Genomic DNA, 17,162 nt, shown 5'->3' on the forward strand with positions numbered 1-17,162 from the left:
ACATGCCATCTCTCATTTGGGCCCCTTTACCCTTGGCCCCATGTTGAGATAGATCTATAAGCACATGTCTATATCCTAACCCTTGTTCCCGTTTATTCTCCCACATTAAATGATCAGTTTAATATGAGAAAATCATTTGGGTTGGTTAGATAGTAGATTTTATGACATTACCTCTGTGTTGAAATCATAGTCACCCTCGACTATGAGGTAGAAGAGATAAAGCCTTAGTCATTAGTCAATCTTACTTAGCGGGTAGAGGATCCCTTTTTACCCTATGACATCTTTCCAAGATGGATGACTAATCCATTTGATGCTTGGGAGACATAGCTGCCGCAAGCATGTCTGCTCTTTAGCCCATTTCATTCTGCCAAGTAGAGTGACAAATTCTACTTGGTGTTTGAGAGACGTCCTCATCACAAACATGATTCTAAGCGTGCATACTATTTAAATTTGTGCACAATTACTAGTCTTATAAGACAAAAACATTGGTCATTTATAAGAAATTTGTACATTTGCTTACTCTAATGTAGCATTGTAAGCATTGACAAGGTTCATACTATCCTTAAGCTGTATTCCTTGCATCCATCTAGCATCTTCAAAAGGATAATTTTTGAACTTAATAAGATACCATCGGATAATCTTACCATGTCATAGTACCTTGTCTTCATGCGCCAAAGGATAGCTTCGGGTTGTAGCACCTCTTCTTGGTCTTCAACTTCGGGAGGGTCTTCAATAATCGGTTCACTTGGTGGCTCTGCTTTGTAGGGCTTAAGTAGGCTCACATGAAAAGCATTGTATATGAGCCAATGGTTGGGAAACTTGAGTTGGTAAGCCATCTCATTGATTGGCTTCAAGATTTGGAAAGGACCATAGTATCTTTTTGCTAGCTTAGCATAATACTTTTGATGGCCCATAGAATTTTTGCTCGTCGTTTGCCTTAATTGAGCCTTAGGAAACTTAAGTAAGACCCAATCATTTTCTTTGAAAGTTAAGACCCTTTTGTGCTTGTCAGCAAAAACTTTTTGCCTTTGTTGAGAGATGGATATAGCCTCCTTAATCTTTTGAAAAGATTCTTGTAAGTCATGGCTATATTCATCGGCAACAAAGATCTTCCCATGTACTTTGAGTAACAAGGGACTTTTAGGTCTTCCTTCAATGATCTCAAAAGGCGCTTTTCCCGTAGAAGTATGCACAATATTATTGTAGGCATACTCTACAAGAGGTAAGTACTTTTCCCATTGTCAACGTTGATCTACTTCTGTCACATAAGTCTTTAGTAGATCGAGTATCGTAAGATTGGCTATCTCACTTTGGCCATCCGTTTGTGGGTGATAGGCCGAAGATAAATTCCAATCTTATTCCTAGATTTTCAAGGAGACCTTTCCAGAAATTATTGGTCATTCTAGGATCTCTAGCTGACACGAGGGATGTTGGTAATCCATGGTGTTTGAAAATCTGTGATATGAAGAGAGTTGCCATTTGGTGTGCCTTAATAGTCTTTTTGACAGGAATAAAGTGTGCTTGCTTGCTAAACCTATCGAGTATTGTCCATATTCCTATATTACCATGGATAAGTTGGGTAATCTAAAGATGAAATCCATGGATATACTCTCCCATAGTGAATTGGGGATAGGCAATGGCTGGAGTAATCCAGGTTGCTTCCCTCTATCATACTTGGTCTTTTGCCCAGTGGATTCACTCTATATACAAAACGGGACGCCACCTGCAAGTGGACAAATTTGATAAAAAACCCCTATATACGACTCATATTAGGGAATATGACCCCCCTTTCTATGCTTATACGGCAATCAATCCAAAAAACTATCATACCCCTATCTTACATATAAAATTTAGGTCTCACATGATCTAACTTAGTCCTAGTTGTGTTAGGTTCTCCATGTAAATTTGCATCTATACAAACTCTTTATAGCTTTCATCCCTCAACAAATGAACTATAATCACAAAACAAGCAATTGATACAAAGCAGTGTTAGTTCTTGTATGTATCTTTGTAGCTATTGACTCATAAGTTCAAGGGTAGACTCTTTTGGGAATCCATAATTTTGAAACACAAAAACTTCCTCTCATTTTCCCCTTTTCTCACCTCTCCCCCCCCCCCCCCCCCCCCCCCCCCAATATATATGATACCCCCTCCCTTATTTTTAAGCTTGGGAGAGAAATTATTGGGGGCCTGCCCCTAACTTACACGCTTATGTAACTTGTAAAAAAACCCTCCCTTGCACTTACGTTGTTTGGTAAGTTTTCCATGGTGAATCACCCGGGGTCTTTTGGTATACTACACATTTTGAAACATACTCTTGTATGTCCACTTTCATGGTAGGCCAATAGAAATACGTCTCTACTCCTCGAAGTGTAGGTTGAATGCCTCTATGCCCTGCATAGGGAGGAGCATGGGATTCATACATAACTTTCTCACGAAGGGAATGTGTAACACATAACCTATTGCCGTGGAGAAGATAAGCATCCTGTAAGGTGAATGGTTCCTCTTTCTTCCCCAAAGAAAGGGCTCACATTATGTCTCTAAAGTCAGGATCAATAGCATACTCATTTATCATAGAAGATAGATCATTGTGAGTAGCTATAGACACCGCATTAACTTTTGGTCGTCGTGAAAGTGCATCGGGCACTTGGTTGTTCTTAGCAGCAACGTGAACAATATGGAAATTAAATTGCAAAAGAAACTTTTCCCACCTCATTTGTTTTTTGGAAAGCTTGGTTTGCGTCATGAAATACTTGAGACTTTGGTGGTCGGTTTGTAAAATAAATGGAGTGCCCAATAAGTAGTGCTTCCATGTGTCTAAGGCATGTAGAACAACTAAAAGTTCTTTCTCATAAATGCCCAAGACTCGTTCATCCGTATTGTGCCTTCGGCTCTCATATGCTATGGCATGCCCTTCTTGAAGCAAAACTGCTCCAAGGCAATTACCTCAAGCATCACATTGGACCTCAAATGGCTTTGAGAGATCCGGAAGCATGAGGATTGGTCGGGAAGTAAGCTTCTCTTTGAGCTTATCAAACATTTTGCTCCTTAGCAGTCCATACATACTTAACGTTCTTCTTAGTTAAGTCATGTAGTGGTCCTACTATTTGAGAGAATTTTGCTGTGAAGCATCTATAGTATGCACACATACCAATAAAGATTCTTAGCTCATGTAGATTCCTTGGATTAGGCCATGCTTTTATTACCTCTAACTTTGATGGATCCATAAGGATACCATCTTGAGAGATAATATGACCTAAGTATTGAATCTCTTGAAGGAAAAATTCACTTTTGTTTCGGTTGAGGAAAAGCTTGTTCTCCCTTAATGCTCGAAAAATCACTTGGAGATGTTGCTTATGTTGCTCTAAAGACTTGGAGTAGATGATGATATCATCAAAGAGCACTCCAGTGAATTTGCGGTAGGGTCTAAAAATTTTCTCCATTAGACAATTGAACGTGGCTCGTGCATTAGTCAAGCCAAAAGGCATGACTAGATATTCATAAAGACCAAACTTTTTGCGAAACACAGTCTTTAGGATATCTTCATCCACTAAGGTCAATCCTACTGAAGTAGGTAGCACCTTGCAGTTTATCAAACAGATCTTCTACCCAAGGCATGAGAAATCCGTTTTTGATAGTGATATGATTTAGTGCTTGATATTCAACACACATACGGTATGTACCATCTTTCTTTTTCACTAAAAGGGCTGGAGAACAAAAGGGAGAGGAACTAGGCCTCACCATCCCTTTGTCTACTAATTCCTATACTTGCCTCATGATCTCCTCTTGTTGAGCTGAGAAACTCGATAAGGAGGCTTGTTAGGTAGTGCGCTTCCTGGAAGGAGCTCAATGCGATGGTCATCATCCCCTCGTTTTGGAGGTAAGTCCATAGGGATATCATTGATGAAAACATCTTGGAATCACTTTAGAAAAATTACACAAGTCTAACTCTTCTTGATTCCTACCATTTACATTTGATGAAACATTAGGATCCTTTATGGATTCTTTCACAAAAATCATATATGTAAAAAATTGAGCTCTTCATTGATCTATCAAAAGCAAGAGAATTTACAAGCGGTATAGAACGATCACACTCTCTAGCATCTATATACATGTTCTTTCCCCTCTAGGTGAAGTAGATTCTCCTTTCAGGGAACTTCATGTTGGTAGTCATGCAATCAAACCATGGTGCCCCTCGGATAGCATCCTCATGTTGGAGAGGAGAGATGAAAAAGTCTTCTTTGTTGACATTGATTTGGACATGAAGCCTCAACTTCCCAATCAAGGGAGTAACGGAGGCTTGCTGTCCCTTGAAAGCTATGTCAGCCATTACAATGTCTCCGATCTTGAAAGCTTGAATGCCCAACTTGGTGGCCAACTCTGTTGATATGAAGTTGTGAGTAGAGCCAAGGTCAAATAAGATGAAGCCATCATGCTCTCTTACCTTTCCCCAAGAATAGGAAAGAGATGATCCTTTGCAATGAGCATCCTCTTTTGGAGCTTCGATGGTGGAAGCCGTAGGAGTCTCATTGCAAGAATTTTTCTTGGGGCAAGAGCGATAGCCATGTCCTTGCTCCCCACACTCCAAATAATTATGGTCCTTGAAGAAAGCTTCAAGCTCTTCAGGAGAGAGTTTGTTTTTTCCCTTGTACACTCCCTTCTCCTTGGACCGATTGTTGTTGTCGTTGTTGGAAGTGCCGTGGGAAGAATTTTGGGCATTGGTTTTCCCCTTTGCATCATTTTTATCTTTGTTTTCCATGGGCTTGACATTTTGTCTAGCCCCTTGTTGGAAATTGATGCATGAAGCAACCATGGTGTGATGGATTACTTCGGTGATAGAATCAGGCCATTGAGAGTTGACATATTCGGCTATCTATTTAGGTAATCCCGCACAGTATTGTTGCTTTTGCTCGATGCTGTCTATTTTTTAAAGGCAATAGCCTTGAGATGTAAATCCCAAAACTTGTCTACATATTTGTGGATAGACTCATGAGAGAGAAGCTTCAAATTGCGCCATTCGGTGAGCACTTTGTCCTTTGCATCGCTTGCAAGGAATTGCTTCATGATGCAAACTTGTAGAGTTTTCCATGTCTTTGGGGCTTCGCCATTGCCACGAAGGCTAGCCCACCATTGACGAGCCGATTTCTTGAAGTGCAAAACTACATGGTGTAGCTTGGAGGACAATGTGAAGCCCTCGTCTCCAAAGGCCGCATCAAATTGCTGGATGAAGGCCAACACTTTGTAAGTGGTACCAAAGGTGCCATCATAGGTGAGAAAAGAGATACTCTTTCCTCCCTCCTTGAGATTCTTTAGCTTTTGTGACCTTTGTCATGCGGGGTATGATTTATAATGCCCTCCCCTCTTGTATTCTCTAGGAGAATAGCCATAGATTTCTTTGGAAGAGGAGGAAGGTGAAGAAGAAGGAGAAGAGGGTGACCTCTTTCTTGCCCCTTTTTTTTTTCTTTTTTTCCTCTCTTCCCTTTCGAAATTATGAGGAGAAGGACTGTGTGTTGATCTTTTCATCTTGGGAGGAGTTGGCGATCGTCTAGACTGCTGTCTTTGTGGAGCCACATCTTCAGAGGAACTTAAAGTTTCATTACTTTCTTGCTCTTTGGATTCCTCCTCTTGTATGGGAGAGAGTCTTCTTTTGGGGGTCTCTTCAAGAGGCCTCCTAAGCTCTCTTTCCTCTTGGAGAGGAAGGGAAATCCCATAAGCGCGAAGTTGTTGAGTCACTTCGGCTTACAAAGCAGGGTTGCCCATAGCTTGCTGCAACCTAGTAACGAGATAATTGACAAACATGGGGGCATCATCATTAGCACCTTCATGTGCAAAATCAAAGCTATCAATTTTCCATGTCTTTGGGGCTTTACCATTGCCACGAAGGCTAGCCCACCATTGACGAGCCGATTTTTGGAAGTGTATAGATACATGACGTAGCTTGGAGGACTGTGTAAAGCCCTCGTCTCCAAAGGCCGCATCAAATTGTTGGATGAAGGCCAACACTTTGTCGGTAGCACCAAAGGTGCCATCATAGGTGAGAAAAGAGATACTCTTTACTCCCTCTTTAAACTTCTTTAGCTTTTGTGACCTTCACCATGCAGGGTATGATTTGCGATGTACTCCCCTCTTGTATTCTCTAGGAGAATAGCCATAGCTTTCATTCGAAGAGGAGGAAGGTGAAGAAGAAGGAGAAGAGGGTGACCTCTTTCTTGGCCAATTCGTCCTTTGTTTCCTCTCTTCCCTTTTGGAGTGACGAGGAGAGGGACTGTGTGTTGATCTTTTCCTCTTGGGAGGAGTTGGCGATCGTCTAGACTGCCATCTTCGTGGAGACACATCTTTAGAGGAACTTAAAGTTTCATTGATGTCTTGCTCTTTGATCCTCCTCCTATATGGGAGAGAGTCTTCTTTTGGGGGTCTCTTCAAGAGGCCTCCTAAGCTCTGTCTCCTCTTAGAGAGGAAGAGAAATCCCATAAGCGTGAAGTTGTTGAGTAACTTTGGCTTGCAAAGCAGGGTTTCCCATAGCTTGGTGCAACCTAGTAAAACGAGATAATTGACAAACATGGGGGCATCATCATTAGCACCTTCATGTGCAAAATCAAAGCTATCAATGTTCATTCTACTCTCTTGGTTATTGTCATCCATGTTAATAAAATTTTTGTACATACTTAGTGTATGCTTTGGCAATTCAAAGGAAATTCAAAACCTTAGTTGCCACTCCTCTTACCCTTTGAAAATTGGGTCTTAAGTATCTGCACCCATGGCTTGAAGTGGTTAATTATACAGAGTAGTGGAGTGGGTCTAATATTGCAGAGTTGCCGAGGGCTAGCTCCTTTCAGACTTCTTATGGCTCAATAATAGTAAAGCTGTAGGAAATTCTAAAAAGACTCCATTATTAAGTCCAAAGCTCCCAAGGTATGCACCATATCCCACATAGTGGGCTCAACAAAACCAATAATAGATCCCAATCCCACTTACCCTAATATAATTAAGAAAATCAACCATTTATAGGCTACTTAAGGACCTCTCTTCTTAAGCAAGAAAAGAGAAACCAAATGCTCTGATACCAATGTAATGGAATTGACCTATTAACTTTGAGAGTAGCGGAAATTAAAGAAGTACTTTTATATAACTACTTTGTGAGCATAGCGGGTATACTTAATTGATGGTAGCAACATAAACACAACATTTAGTTAAAAACTTGTGGAAAGCATTAACTATCCCAAGCCTCAGTCCCAAGACCTCAAACACCTTGGAAGGTGGAGAGAGCTAGCAGGGAATGAGGGTAGGGAAGAGGAAGAAGAAACATTTCATAGGAGAAAAGAATTAGTTCCTCACTTATCATCACTCTTCTTGCTAGCATACATAATATCATAGTAATGAAGATGGAGAAGATGGAAAGCTTAAGCATTGAAGCATGGCTCTTGCTTGGATTTGCATTCCATAGCCAAGAGTGTTGGTGTAGGCTTTCAACCTCTCTACTTGCTTGGAGAAGGAGAGGGAGCTCTTGCACTTTGCACAATACACAATGAGAGAGAGAGAGAGAGAGAGAGAGAGAGAGAGAGAGAGAGAGAGAGAGAGAGAGAGAGCAAGTGTGTGTGTGTGTGTGTGTGTGTGTGTGTAGGAGAGTATACCCCTCAAGCAGACTCCCTACTTGCTTTGGTCGTCTGGGGTCAAACAGGCCAAAAAGACATCCTACGCGTAGGATGTCATCTATGTGATTTTGTACTCCAAAACCTAATTTTGAGCATACCAAAGTGATCAGCACCTCAAGGAGAGCGTGTGCTTTGAATTTGAAGCCATTCTGGGCAAAAAGACATCCTACACGTAGGATGTCTAAAGCAAGAAATTGAAGCCAGATACTGACTGTGGGCATAGCAAGGTGTTGTATACCCTGAGGCAAGCCTCCTAGTCAATTTTGGTCCAAATTGGAGTTAATTAGACTGATCAAGACCAGCAGCAGACCACCCTTGTAGCTCATGCTTGAAGCTCATTGGACCCCTCCAGGCCTAGCCAATCATAAGTAAGAGTCATACCAAGCAACAAGGGTAGCCTTGGGACAAGTGTCCCTCTTTCCCCTTTGAGAGAGAGGGCTTGATAAATGCTAAAACAATTAAATTAACTAATTTATTATTGGACCCCTTGGGTGGCCAACCAATAGGCTTTAGGCACACCATGAGGGTAACCTAGCTAGGGGCTTGACATGTGTCCTACTTGCCTCTTGGGCAAGGGGTGCCCTTTGGGAGAGAGAGTGGTCAAGCAACCACCCCCCTTCTTGCATGGTTCGCCCCCTCCTTGTAGGGATTTGCGTTGACTTTTGTGCCACCTCAAGCCCCTCAACCTTGGGCCTAGTTCTCACCACAAGCTTGGCCTTTTAGCCCTCGGGGGGTTCACTATGTGTAAAACTACCATATCACGTGCGTTCAAGACATGTTTGTAGAACCCTTATCTGTGAATTTTGTTAAGAATATAATGTACCCTTTTCTTTTAAAATATGTAAGTTTTTTTCAAATTTGAAAAAATAATGCCCTTCTGTATATACATTTCTGTAAGTTTCAAGAACTTTAAATACCCTTCCGTTGAACTCATGTGATAGGTTACATTTTTAATAGGTGACCTCCCCAGGTTTTAGCCCCTCAAGATTGGACGGGTTCCCACCTCAAGTACAACCCTAGAATCTCAAGCATGACAAGCACCTCAAGCATCTCAATCATCAAGCATTTCAAGCATCCCAATCATCAGGCATGACAAGCACCTCAAGCTTGGGTCGGGTTCCCACCTCAAGCACAACCCTAGCTTACCTAAGGTCAAAGGACTTTTAACACTAACTATTGGAGATCTTCAATGAAGCTAACCCTAAGGTCTTTATGCTCCATTGGTTAGCCTTGCTCTTTGACAGACCATCTCTCATTTGGGCCCCTTTACCATTGGCCCCGTGTTGAGATAGATCTATCAGCACATGTCTATATCCTAACCATTGGTCCCGTTTATTCTCCCACGTTAAATGATCAGTTTAATATGAGAAAATCATTTGGGTTGGTTATATATTAGATTTTATGACAAAACCTATTGCCACTCCCATGGAAATAAGTTTAAAGTTGAGTCTACATGATGCTGGTAATCGTGTTGATGTCACTCTTTACCAAACTGATGTTTGCTGCCTCATTTATGTATGCAACACGAGGCTGGATATTCAATTTGCTATCTCACAAGTCTGCAGATTTATGCATAGCCCAAGGTCTAAGCATTGGCAAGCAGTCAATATGATTTTTTGCTACTTAAGTTGCACTTTGCATGTTGTCTTGTTTTATCCCAAGGGGGGATCATTGCTGCCAGATTTACATGCTTTTTAAGACTTAGGTTGGGCTGGTTGTTATGACACGTGAGTGTCCACAAGTGGTTTTTGTTTCATGCTTGGCAGTTCACATATTTCATGGTTGAGCAAGAAGGTTGAAGAAGCAACCTACTATGGCCACTTCCAGTTGTGAGGCTGAGTACAGGGCAGTCTTCATAACTATGGTTGAGTGTGTATGGCTCATACGCCTTATAGTGGCTGACTTGGGTGTTGGACAAGACATTGCAAACATCATCTACACTGACTGTTAGAGCGCATTGGCAATTGGGAGGAACCCAGTTTTTCATGCTCGCACAAAGCACATTGAGGTGCATTACCACTATGTCAGGGAGAGACTCTCAACAGAAAAGATCAGCTTGGCTTATGTGCCAACACAAGACAACCTTGTAGATCTTTTCACAAAGGCATTGTCTCGTGAGAAGTTCGAAGCTGAACGCAAAGCTTTGGGCTTGTTCCCCTTTGTGGGCTGATCCTGACTTCCCTTTACTCTTCATGCAAGCCCTCGTTCACCGCATCACTCCAGGGGGGATTTGTCACCCTATACATGTGGTTACCACTATGTCAGGGAGAGACTCTCAGCAGAAAATATCAGATTGGCTTATGTGCCAACACAAGACAACCTTGTAGATCTTTTCACAAAGGCATTGTCTCGTGAGAAGTTCGAAGCTTAACGCAAAGCTTTGGGATTGTTCCCCTTTGTGGGCTGATCCTGACTTCCCTTTACTCTTCATGCAAGCCCTTGTTCACCGCATCACTCCCAGGGGGGATTTGTTACCCTATACATGTGGTAGTGATGTGTGTGAACACATCAGTACCACATGTATATGGTAGTCCTAGTGTGTGAACACACTAGGACCGTCGGGGCATTTTTTCCCTCTTTAGGCGGTTGTTTTCCCTCGTGCATTGTATATACACCCATCACGCTAGGGCTAGCTATCTTTCCATTTCACACTAAGTAATACACCCTCTATTGTGTGCCTTGAGATTCCTTTGTCTTCTCCAAGTTGTGTGTGTTTCCCTGCAACCCTAATTTTAACAACTAGCAATAAAATTTTCTTTTACATATGATACGTGCATGCAATATAGTGAACCATGCTTCTGGCCTTTGAGAATAACCAATGTACACTTCTTGGTAGTCCAAAACTAATTCCCAATGGTCATGTAACCCGTCATCAAGTTGTCCTATAAACCAAGTTTTTTGCTAACTCAGGAGCATGCATGACATCGTGTAGTATAAATTATGTACCATTTGAGAGTACCAATTGAATGTCTCCAATGACAACTATGTCAAGTGCATAAGAGTCACACAACTTGACAATACCTTGATAGCCTTTTGCATAAGTAGAAAACCGATCTCTATATGGCGTAACATGGAAACTTGCACCATATTCTATCATTCAACACTGTACATGGATAGCCTCATGCATAACAAGAGCATCTATATTAAGATTTAGCAAATAATGTGCATCAACACCATATATACTATCACCCTGAACAACTATGTGTGACTCAACCACATTAATTTCCTCAATCTTAGTTTGCCCTTAAAGTCTGAAGTGTCAGACTTCTTGTCATCATTGGAATTTTTCTTCTTGTCCCTCATTGCTGCATAGAAATCCCTCTTCATATGTCCCTTCTTATGGAAATAGTACTACTCAACATGATGCATAGAATCATGAGATTACAAGTGATTTTATGCTCTTAAGACTTACCAACGATGACCCCTTTGCTTGAGAGAATCAAAAACATAAGCATCACCAAATTTGGTTGGATCAAGAGATTTCTTACAAATCTCCTTTGTAAGAAAATCGCCAATGACATCATTAAATAGCAATGTGCCTTTTGGTGTTGAATTACTAGCTTATAATGCCTATACAAAATGTATCCCATGAAGAAGACAAGAAAAATAGCAAGAAAATAGTCTAAATTATGCCATCAAAATTAAGTCCTTATGAAGCCAGCTGACTAAAGAGAATATTGAACCCATAAAATGTGATGATATGCTGCCAACTTTCTTCATGAGCAGCTCATAGAGCTTCTTACTAAGGTAACCCTTATTGCTAGCACTTTTCATCGCATAACCTTGTACAAATTTTTGCCCATAAGCTACAAGTGGTAGCCTGACCAACAATGATAAAGAACTCTTACTCTAGAAGATGCAAGCATATGCTAGACCTTGTCTTTGCATCTAATGATTTCCACTCTTACCTCATACATGCCATCACCCTCTTGGCATTCAAACAATGGTGCTAACTGACTCTCTTAAGTCAAAATATCCTGGATTTTCTCATTCTAAATGGAAAAGTTTGTACCATCAAACTTGTAGATATTATAGATATCCTTCTTAGAAAATGATGCCATAGTTACCACCAAGAACAAATTTTATGGCAAGAAAACTGGCAGAATATTGATAGAGTCTCCTCTATAGATGCAATAAAATCTCAACCAATAGAGAGTAAAAAACATTTCATACAATGACCATGCACATAGAAAGTGCCTATCTGACCAAGTGCACTATCAATGACCAAATCGCTAATCAAAATTGACTCGCCAACATGATGTACGATGCACTTATTTTCTCTATAAATATCCCATGGTGAGGTCACAGAGGGGATCTCCAACAAACATAATCCACCTCACATTGGGTAACCTGACCCCACAATGCTTGGCTTCAAAAAAACCTGACCACGACTCTTACACTCTCTCTTTTTATCTCTCAAGCATTCTCTCCCCAGCTCTATGCTCCGCATCGCCAACTTTGACACTAAGGGTCTATGGTTGGCAAGGTTGCTTCCACTGGGTACAAGCCCTCGTATTCATGAGATTACACTTCCAAGATGAATGAAGATATTTCCTTATGCGGTATTTCTGGGATGCAATTAGGTGTAGCTAGGTAGCCATGGAAGGTTTGAGAGTTAGGAGGAGAGGGGACCCGAAGGAGTATAGGTTCGAAATACAATTTGTGAAAGAAGAGGGGGGGGGGGGGGGGGGGGGGGACAGGGGAGAGAGGAATAGTTGGTACCAAAGTGTAGGTAATGAGCATTCATTTGTGAAAAGTGGCATTTTACAAATGAAATCTACAACCATGGTGTGGCCCATACAACTAAGGACAAGGACTTCCTAAATCACGAATAAAATCTGTTGGATACCTCAATAGGCATTTCACAAATGAAATCTACGACCATGGGGTGACCCCTACAACTAAGGACAAGGAGCTCCAAAATCACTAATAAAAGTTGTTGGATACCTCAATGGGTATGAACAAAATGATATAAAAATAATATAGAGCTCTTATCCTATGTAGTCCACACTATTTATAGCTATAAATTATCACCAAAGGCGATGGAGTGGTACAATTATCACCCAAGGCAATGGAGTGGTACATATTAGACCATGGTATATATAATGATATTTTGCTTAGGCGTGAAGGTGGTGGAGTGGGAATCGGAACATGTTGGACCATTGGCATGTATAATAAAATTTTTCTTATGGGCCTTGAGCATGCTAGTCTCTTCTGAAGATGCAACTAATATTGTGAAGATTTTTTACCCTTTGGGTTTATCTACTAGGTCCAAAGTGGCAAGTCTCTTGATTTCATCATAAGACAATGATGGTTTTAAGTGGATACGTTCAAATCATTGTTTTTTCATATTATTAAATCCGGAGATTGAAAAAACCAAGACCATTCTCTTTGTTTTTGCACTCATTTATGAATCCCTCACTCCTCTCTTTTCTCTCTTTCTTACACACACACACACACACACACACACACACACACACACATAAAAATATTTGGGCGGACCATCTTAAATTCTTTTACATTTCTTATGCTTGTTAATTTATCATGGCCTTGTGATTTTATCTCTTGCTTTTAATGTACAGCCGATAGATGGCTTAATTTTTAAATTAAGCCCTCACCACCTTCGCGTGCATTCATAATGCCAATGTGACCCTTAAGAGGAATCGTATATGACTTGTTTCGGACTCATATTCTGGCGAGAGCACTCGAGAGCGCGGCGCGATATGACGGGCGCTGCGCTAGAGCACGCGAGAGCGAGACTCGACATGCCCACAGAGGGAAGACGGGTGATGTCACGGCGCACCACACGCCTCTTACCCTCACCCTGTCCCTCTGCTCTCGATTCCTTTAAAAACGGTGAAGCTCCGATGATTCTTATTACTTCCAAGTGCCCATCTCTCCATCTTCATCATCAGGACAGACCTGCTTCACTGTTTCCACAGCTATGGAGACCCCTGCATTCAAGACAGTCCATTTAGGCTCGCAGGGCCTCCAAGTTTCAGCCCAGGGTCTGGGATGTATGGGCATGTCCTTCTTGTATGGCCCTCCCAAGCCTGAGCTGGAGATGATCGATCTCATTCACCATGTTGTCGACTCTGGCATCACCTTCCTCGACACCTCTGACGTCTATGGTCCCTTCACCAATGAAATCCTTCTTGGCAAGGTGATTTTTTTTTAAATTATATGGCATGTTCGTTCTGGAGCTCTATCTGTGCCGGAGTGTACAAGCACATGCTCATTCTGGATGTTTATCATGTGACCTACCCAATGCTCAGGTATTCCGTTTTGTAGTGTAGATTACCTGGCTTAAACTGTAAAACCTCGGTTGTGATTTCATTTGTTCTTAATTTAATTGGGCATAATTGGTTACAAATTCCAGTAAAATTTTGGCATATCTCCGGGTTGTGACATTAGCTTGACCTTTAAAATCAAGGTGAACAAAATGGTCTTTTTCAAGCAATGCAAGAGACTATTGAACCATATTGTGGTTTCATATGAACCCCCTGCGTGTGTGCGCAAATTCCACACGACCAACCTAATTCTGAGTGTTTGTATTTGTGCACATATAAGTGATGGCACTGCTTGTGCAGGCTCTGAAGGGAATAAGGCATAAAGTCCAGCTTGCCACGAAGTTTGGTGTCAAGTATGACAAAGGACAATTTGATAGCACCATCTATGGAGATCCTACCTACGTGCGTGCAGCTTGTGAAGCTAGCCTCAAGAGGCTTGATGTGGATTACATTGACTTATATTACCAAAATCGAGTTGACACCAAGGTTCCCATTGAAGTTACGGTGAGGTTTCCTCCTGCATACAAGCTGCCAAGGTTTTTGCGACTCAGATAGTATGGAAACTTTAGCAGATACAAATGTTCAGCATGCAGTATATACCGGCTATGCATGCATATAATTTTTTCTCTGAACAAAGCGCAGAATCTCTTTCTGAGCTTCGATGTGTTGCATAGGTGGGGGAAATGAAAAAACTAGTGGAGGAAGGAAAGGTAAAATATATAGGGCTATCTGAGGCTTCTGCATCGACCATACGGCGAGCTCATGCTATACACCCCATTTCAGCAGTCCAGATGGAATACTCTTTATGGTCTCGTGATGTTGAAAAAGACATTATACCCACCTGCAGGTGATTGTTACTCTTCATCTAATCTTGATGCTTGTGTGTGGGTGTGTGCTTTTGTTTGCATGTTGCCTTGCTTTCCAACGTTTGAAAGCAAATCAACCATAGTTACCCGGAACGGGAATAGGGAACGGGAACGGGAGAGTCCGGAAGGGGACGGGAACGGGGAGGAGAAGGGGGGGCCGGAACGGGAACGGGGCTGGAACGGTCCACCTAGAGTAAGGATTGAATTACCTCCATTCAGCTTAGTCTCAAATAAACTCCTAAACAACCTTAAAACTGCCCCCAAATCTGCCCCCTAACCTGCCCTCAAACTGCACCAAATATGTTCCCACCCCCCCCCCCCCCCCCCCCCCCCCCCCCCCCCCCCCCCCCCCCCCAAATGCCTACTTTTGCCCGTTCCGCCCCGCGTTTTGCCGTTCCACCTCATGTTCCGCCCATCACGGAATACCGTTCTAGTTACACCCCGTTCTGGAACGGCGTTCCGTTCCCATCTCCGTTTCGGGAACGGGACTCGTCCGGAACGCCGTTTCGGAACGTTTGGGCTGTGTTCCCCCTGTTTCCTGTTACAGTGAAATCAACATGTCGAAAGAGCTATGCTATTTGTGCTGAATAATATGTTAAAATAGCTCTTAAAACCAAATGCAGGGAACTTGGAATTGGAATAGTTGCATATAGTCCTCTTGGTCGAGGCTTCTTTTCCGCAGGAGAACAACTTCTAGAAGGCACAACAGAAACAGATTACCGCAAGGTAAGCTGTTGGATAATGTGGCTATTGATTTTGTAAAGCTTGTGAGCTATAACTCAAAAGCTTTTGTCTTGTGTTTGGTTGATTCTTGAAAACGAAGATCGGGCAACCAAGGATGGAAGGTGGAAACCTTGAAAAGAATCAGAGGTTATTTCACGCACTACAAGCGTTGGCTTCGATAAAAGGGTGCACCTCCGGACAACTCGCACTTGCTTGGGATCAGCACCAAGGGGATGATATTGTACCCATTCCTGGCACCACTCGGATTAAAAATTTTGAGGAAAATGTGGGTGCCCTGAAAGTGAAGCTGAGCAAAGCAGAGCTGCAAGAGATTGAGGTTTTGTTTGAAGGCGATGCTACTGCAGGAGATCGTTATGAGGACATGAGTATGTGGACTTACGAGAATGGTGATACCCCTCCCCTTTCCGCATGGGAAGCTTCTTGATTTTGTGCCGTTACAAATGGTACTGAAATAAAGCCTACCGCAACCCTAAAGTGACAAGCAAAATGTATGCATATAGAGCATTTTAGCTCCTCTGATGAACGCTCGCTCTTTGCGATAAAAATTTCAGCGCTCCATGGAATAATAGTAAGTTTTTCTTAGTTTTCTTCACTCGTGTTTCTTTGTTCAGATATTTGTAGCTCCAACACATGTCGATGATGAGATATGTCGTATATGTTGAGATTTATGTTGTCGGGGTTTTAATCACAAAGGAATATCAGAGTTGGATAATATTCCAGAACATCAAGAGGATAATTTTCACTACTAGGAAGCATCTTTGAACAGACTGAAACTAGCGATCTTCATGCCTAGAAGAGCACGTGATAGGATGAAGCTCAATAGTTTCTATTGGTATGCATGAAGCTCAAAATCTAATTGTTGTATTTCAGCTATTCCAGCTAGCTATAACATTTGAGCTGGTTGCTAAGCTATTTACATAAACACCAGGGTTTATTGCTAAAGCTAGACTAGATCCCAATTTTATTTAGCATACTTTGTACGATATACACAAACATTTTGAAACTTCGTCCATGATGTCTTTGGGAAGTCTCGCAATAAATTTTTGTTGCCACTTCCAAAACTTGTTCTTTTGGAAGTGGAAAGTCATTTGCTTTCCTCCTCTAGACATTTGTCATCTCAAAGCTAAATGAGCACATGTGCTGTCACTTTTGTGAGCCCATATTTGAAAACATCAGAATTTTCATAGTCGCACTCATTTTTTTTGAGGATTTTGATGAAGAAATTAATGGAGATAATGTCTCCTTTGTTCATCTTTTGTAAGACGGCCTCCCATAATCACTTGAGTCTTTTGTGACTTTGTCCATCATGCTTGGAATATGGATAGGGGACCACTTAGGCAGCATCTTCGTGGAGGCACTTCCCTATTGGAGTGCTCGATGGGTTTTCCCCGGAACTACAAGTTCCCCTTGATTCAATCCTCATATCCATGGGTGATGGTTTTCTTCCACTCCTAGACAAATTCACAAGACTCCTTATATCTCCTCCTTTGACAGAATCTCCCCATTTGACTCACAAGGTCAAGGTTACCTTTCTATGGTCCCCATGCGACTCAAGTACGAGCTTTCTTGTTTTATTGAGCAATCAGCCTACAAGAGGAGCTAGCCTCAGC

General features: G+C 41.8%; 1 protein-coding gene across 1 annotated transcript; it reads left to right on the forward strand.

The window, feature by feature from the left end:
- Positions 1-13,335: 13,335 nt before the first annotated feature.
- On the forward strand, positions 13,336-16,144 carry LOC147431390 (putative aldo-keto reductase 2). The gene is made up of 6 exons (XM_086494009.1): positions 13,336-13,508; positions 13,595-13,815; positions 14,243-14,446; positions 14,617-14,789; positions 15,432-15,534; positions 15,632-16,144. Exons 1-6 carry the CDS (start codon positions 13,376-13,378, stop codon positions 15,974-15,976), a joined length of 1,179 nt encoding a protein of 392 aa, XP_086350135.1. The 5' UTR covers positions 13,336-13,375; the 3' UTR covers positions 15,977-16,144.
- Positions 16,145-17,162: the final 1,018 nt, after the last annotated feature.

This window comes from Adiantum capillus-veneris, chromosome 21, assembly GCF_014529385.1.
Source record: "Adiantum capillus-veneris isolate H3 chromosome 21, ASM1452938v2, whole genome shotgun sequence".
In the NCBI taxonomy this organism is placed as follows: Eukaryota; Viridiplantae; Streptophyta; class Polypodiopsida; order Polypodiales; family Pteridaceae; genus Adiantum; species Adiantum capillus-veneris.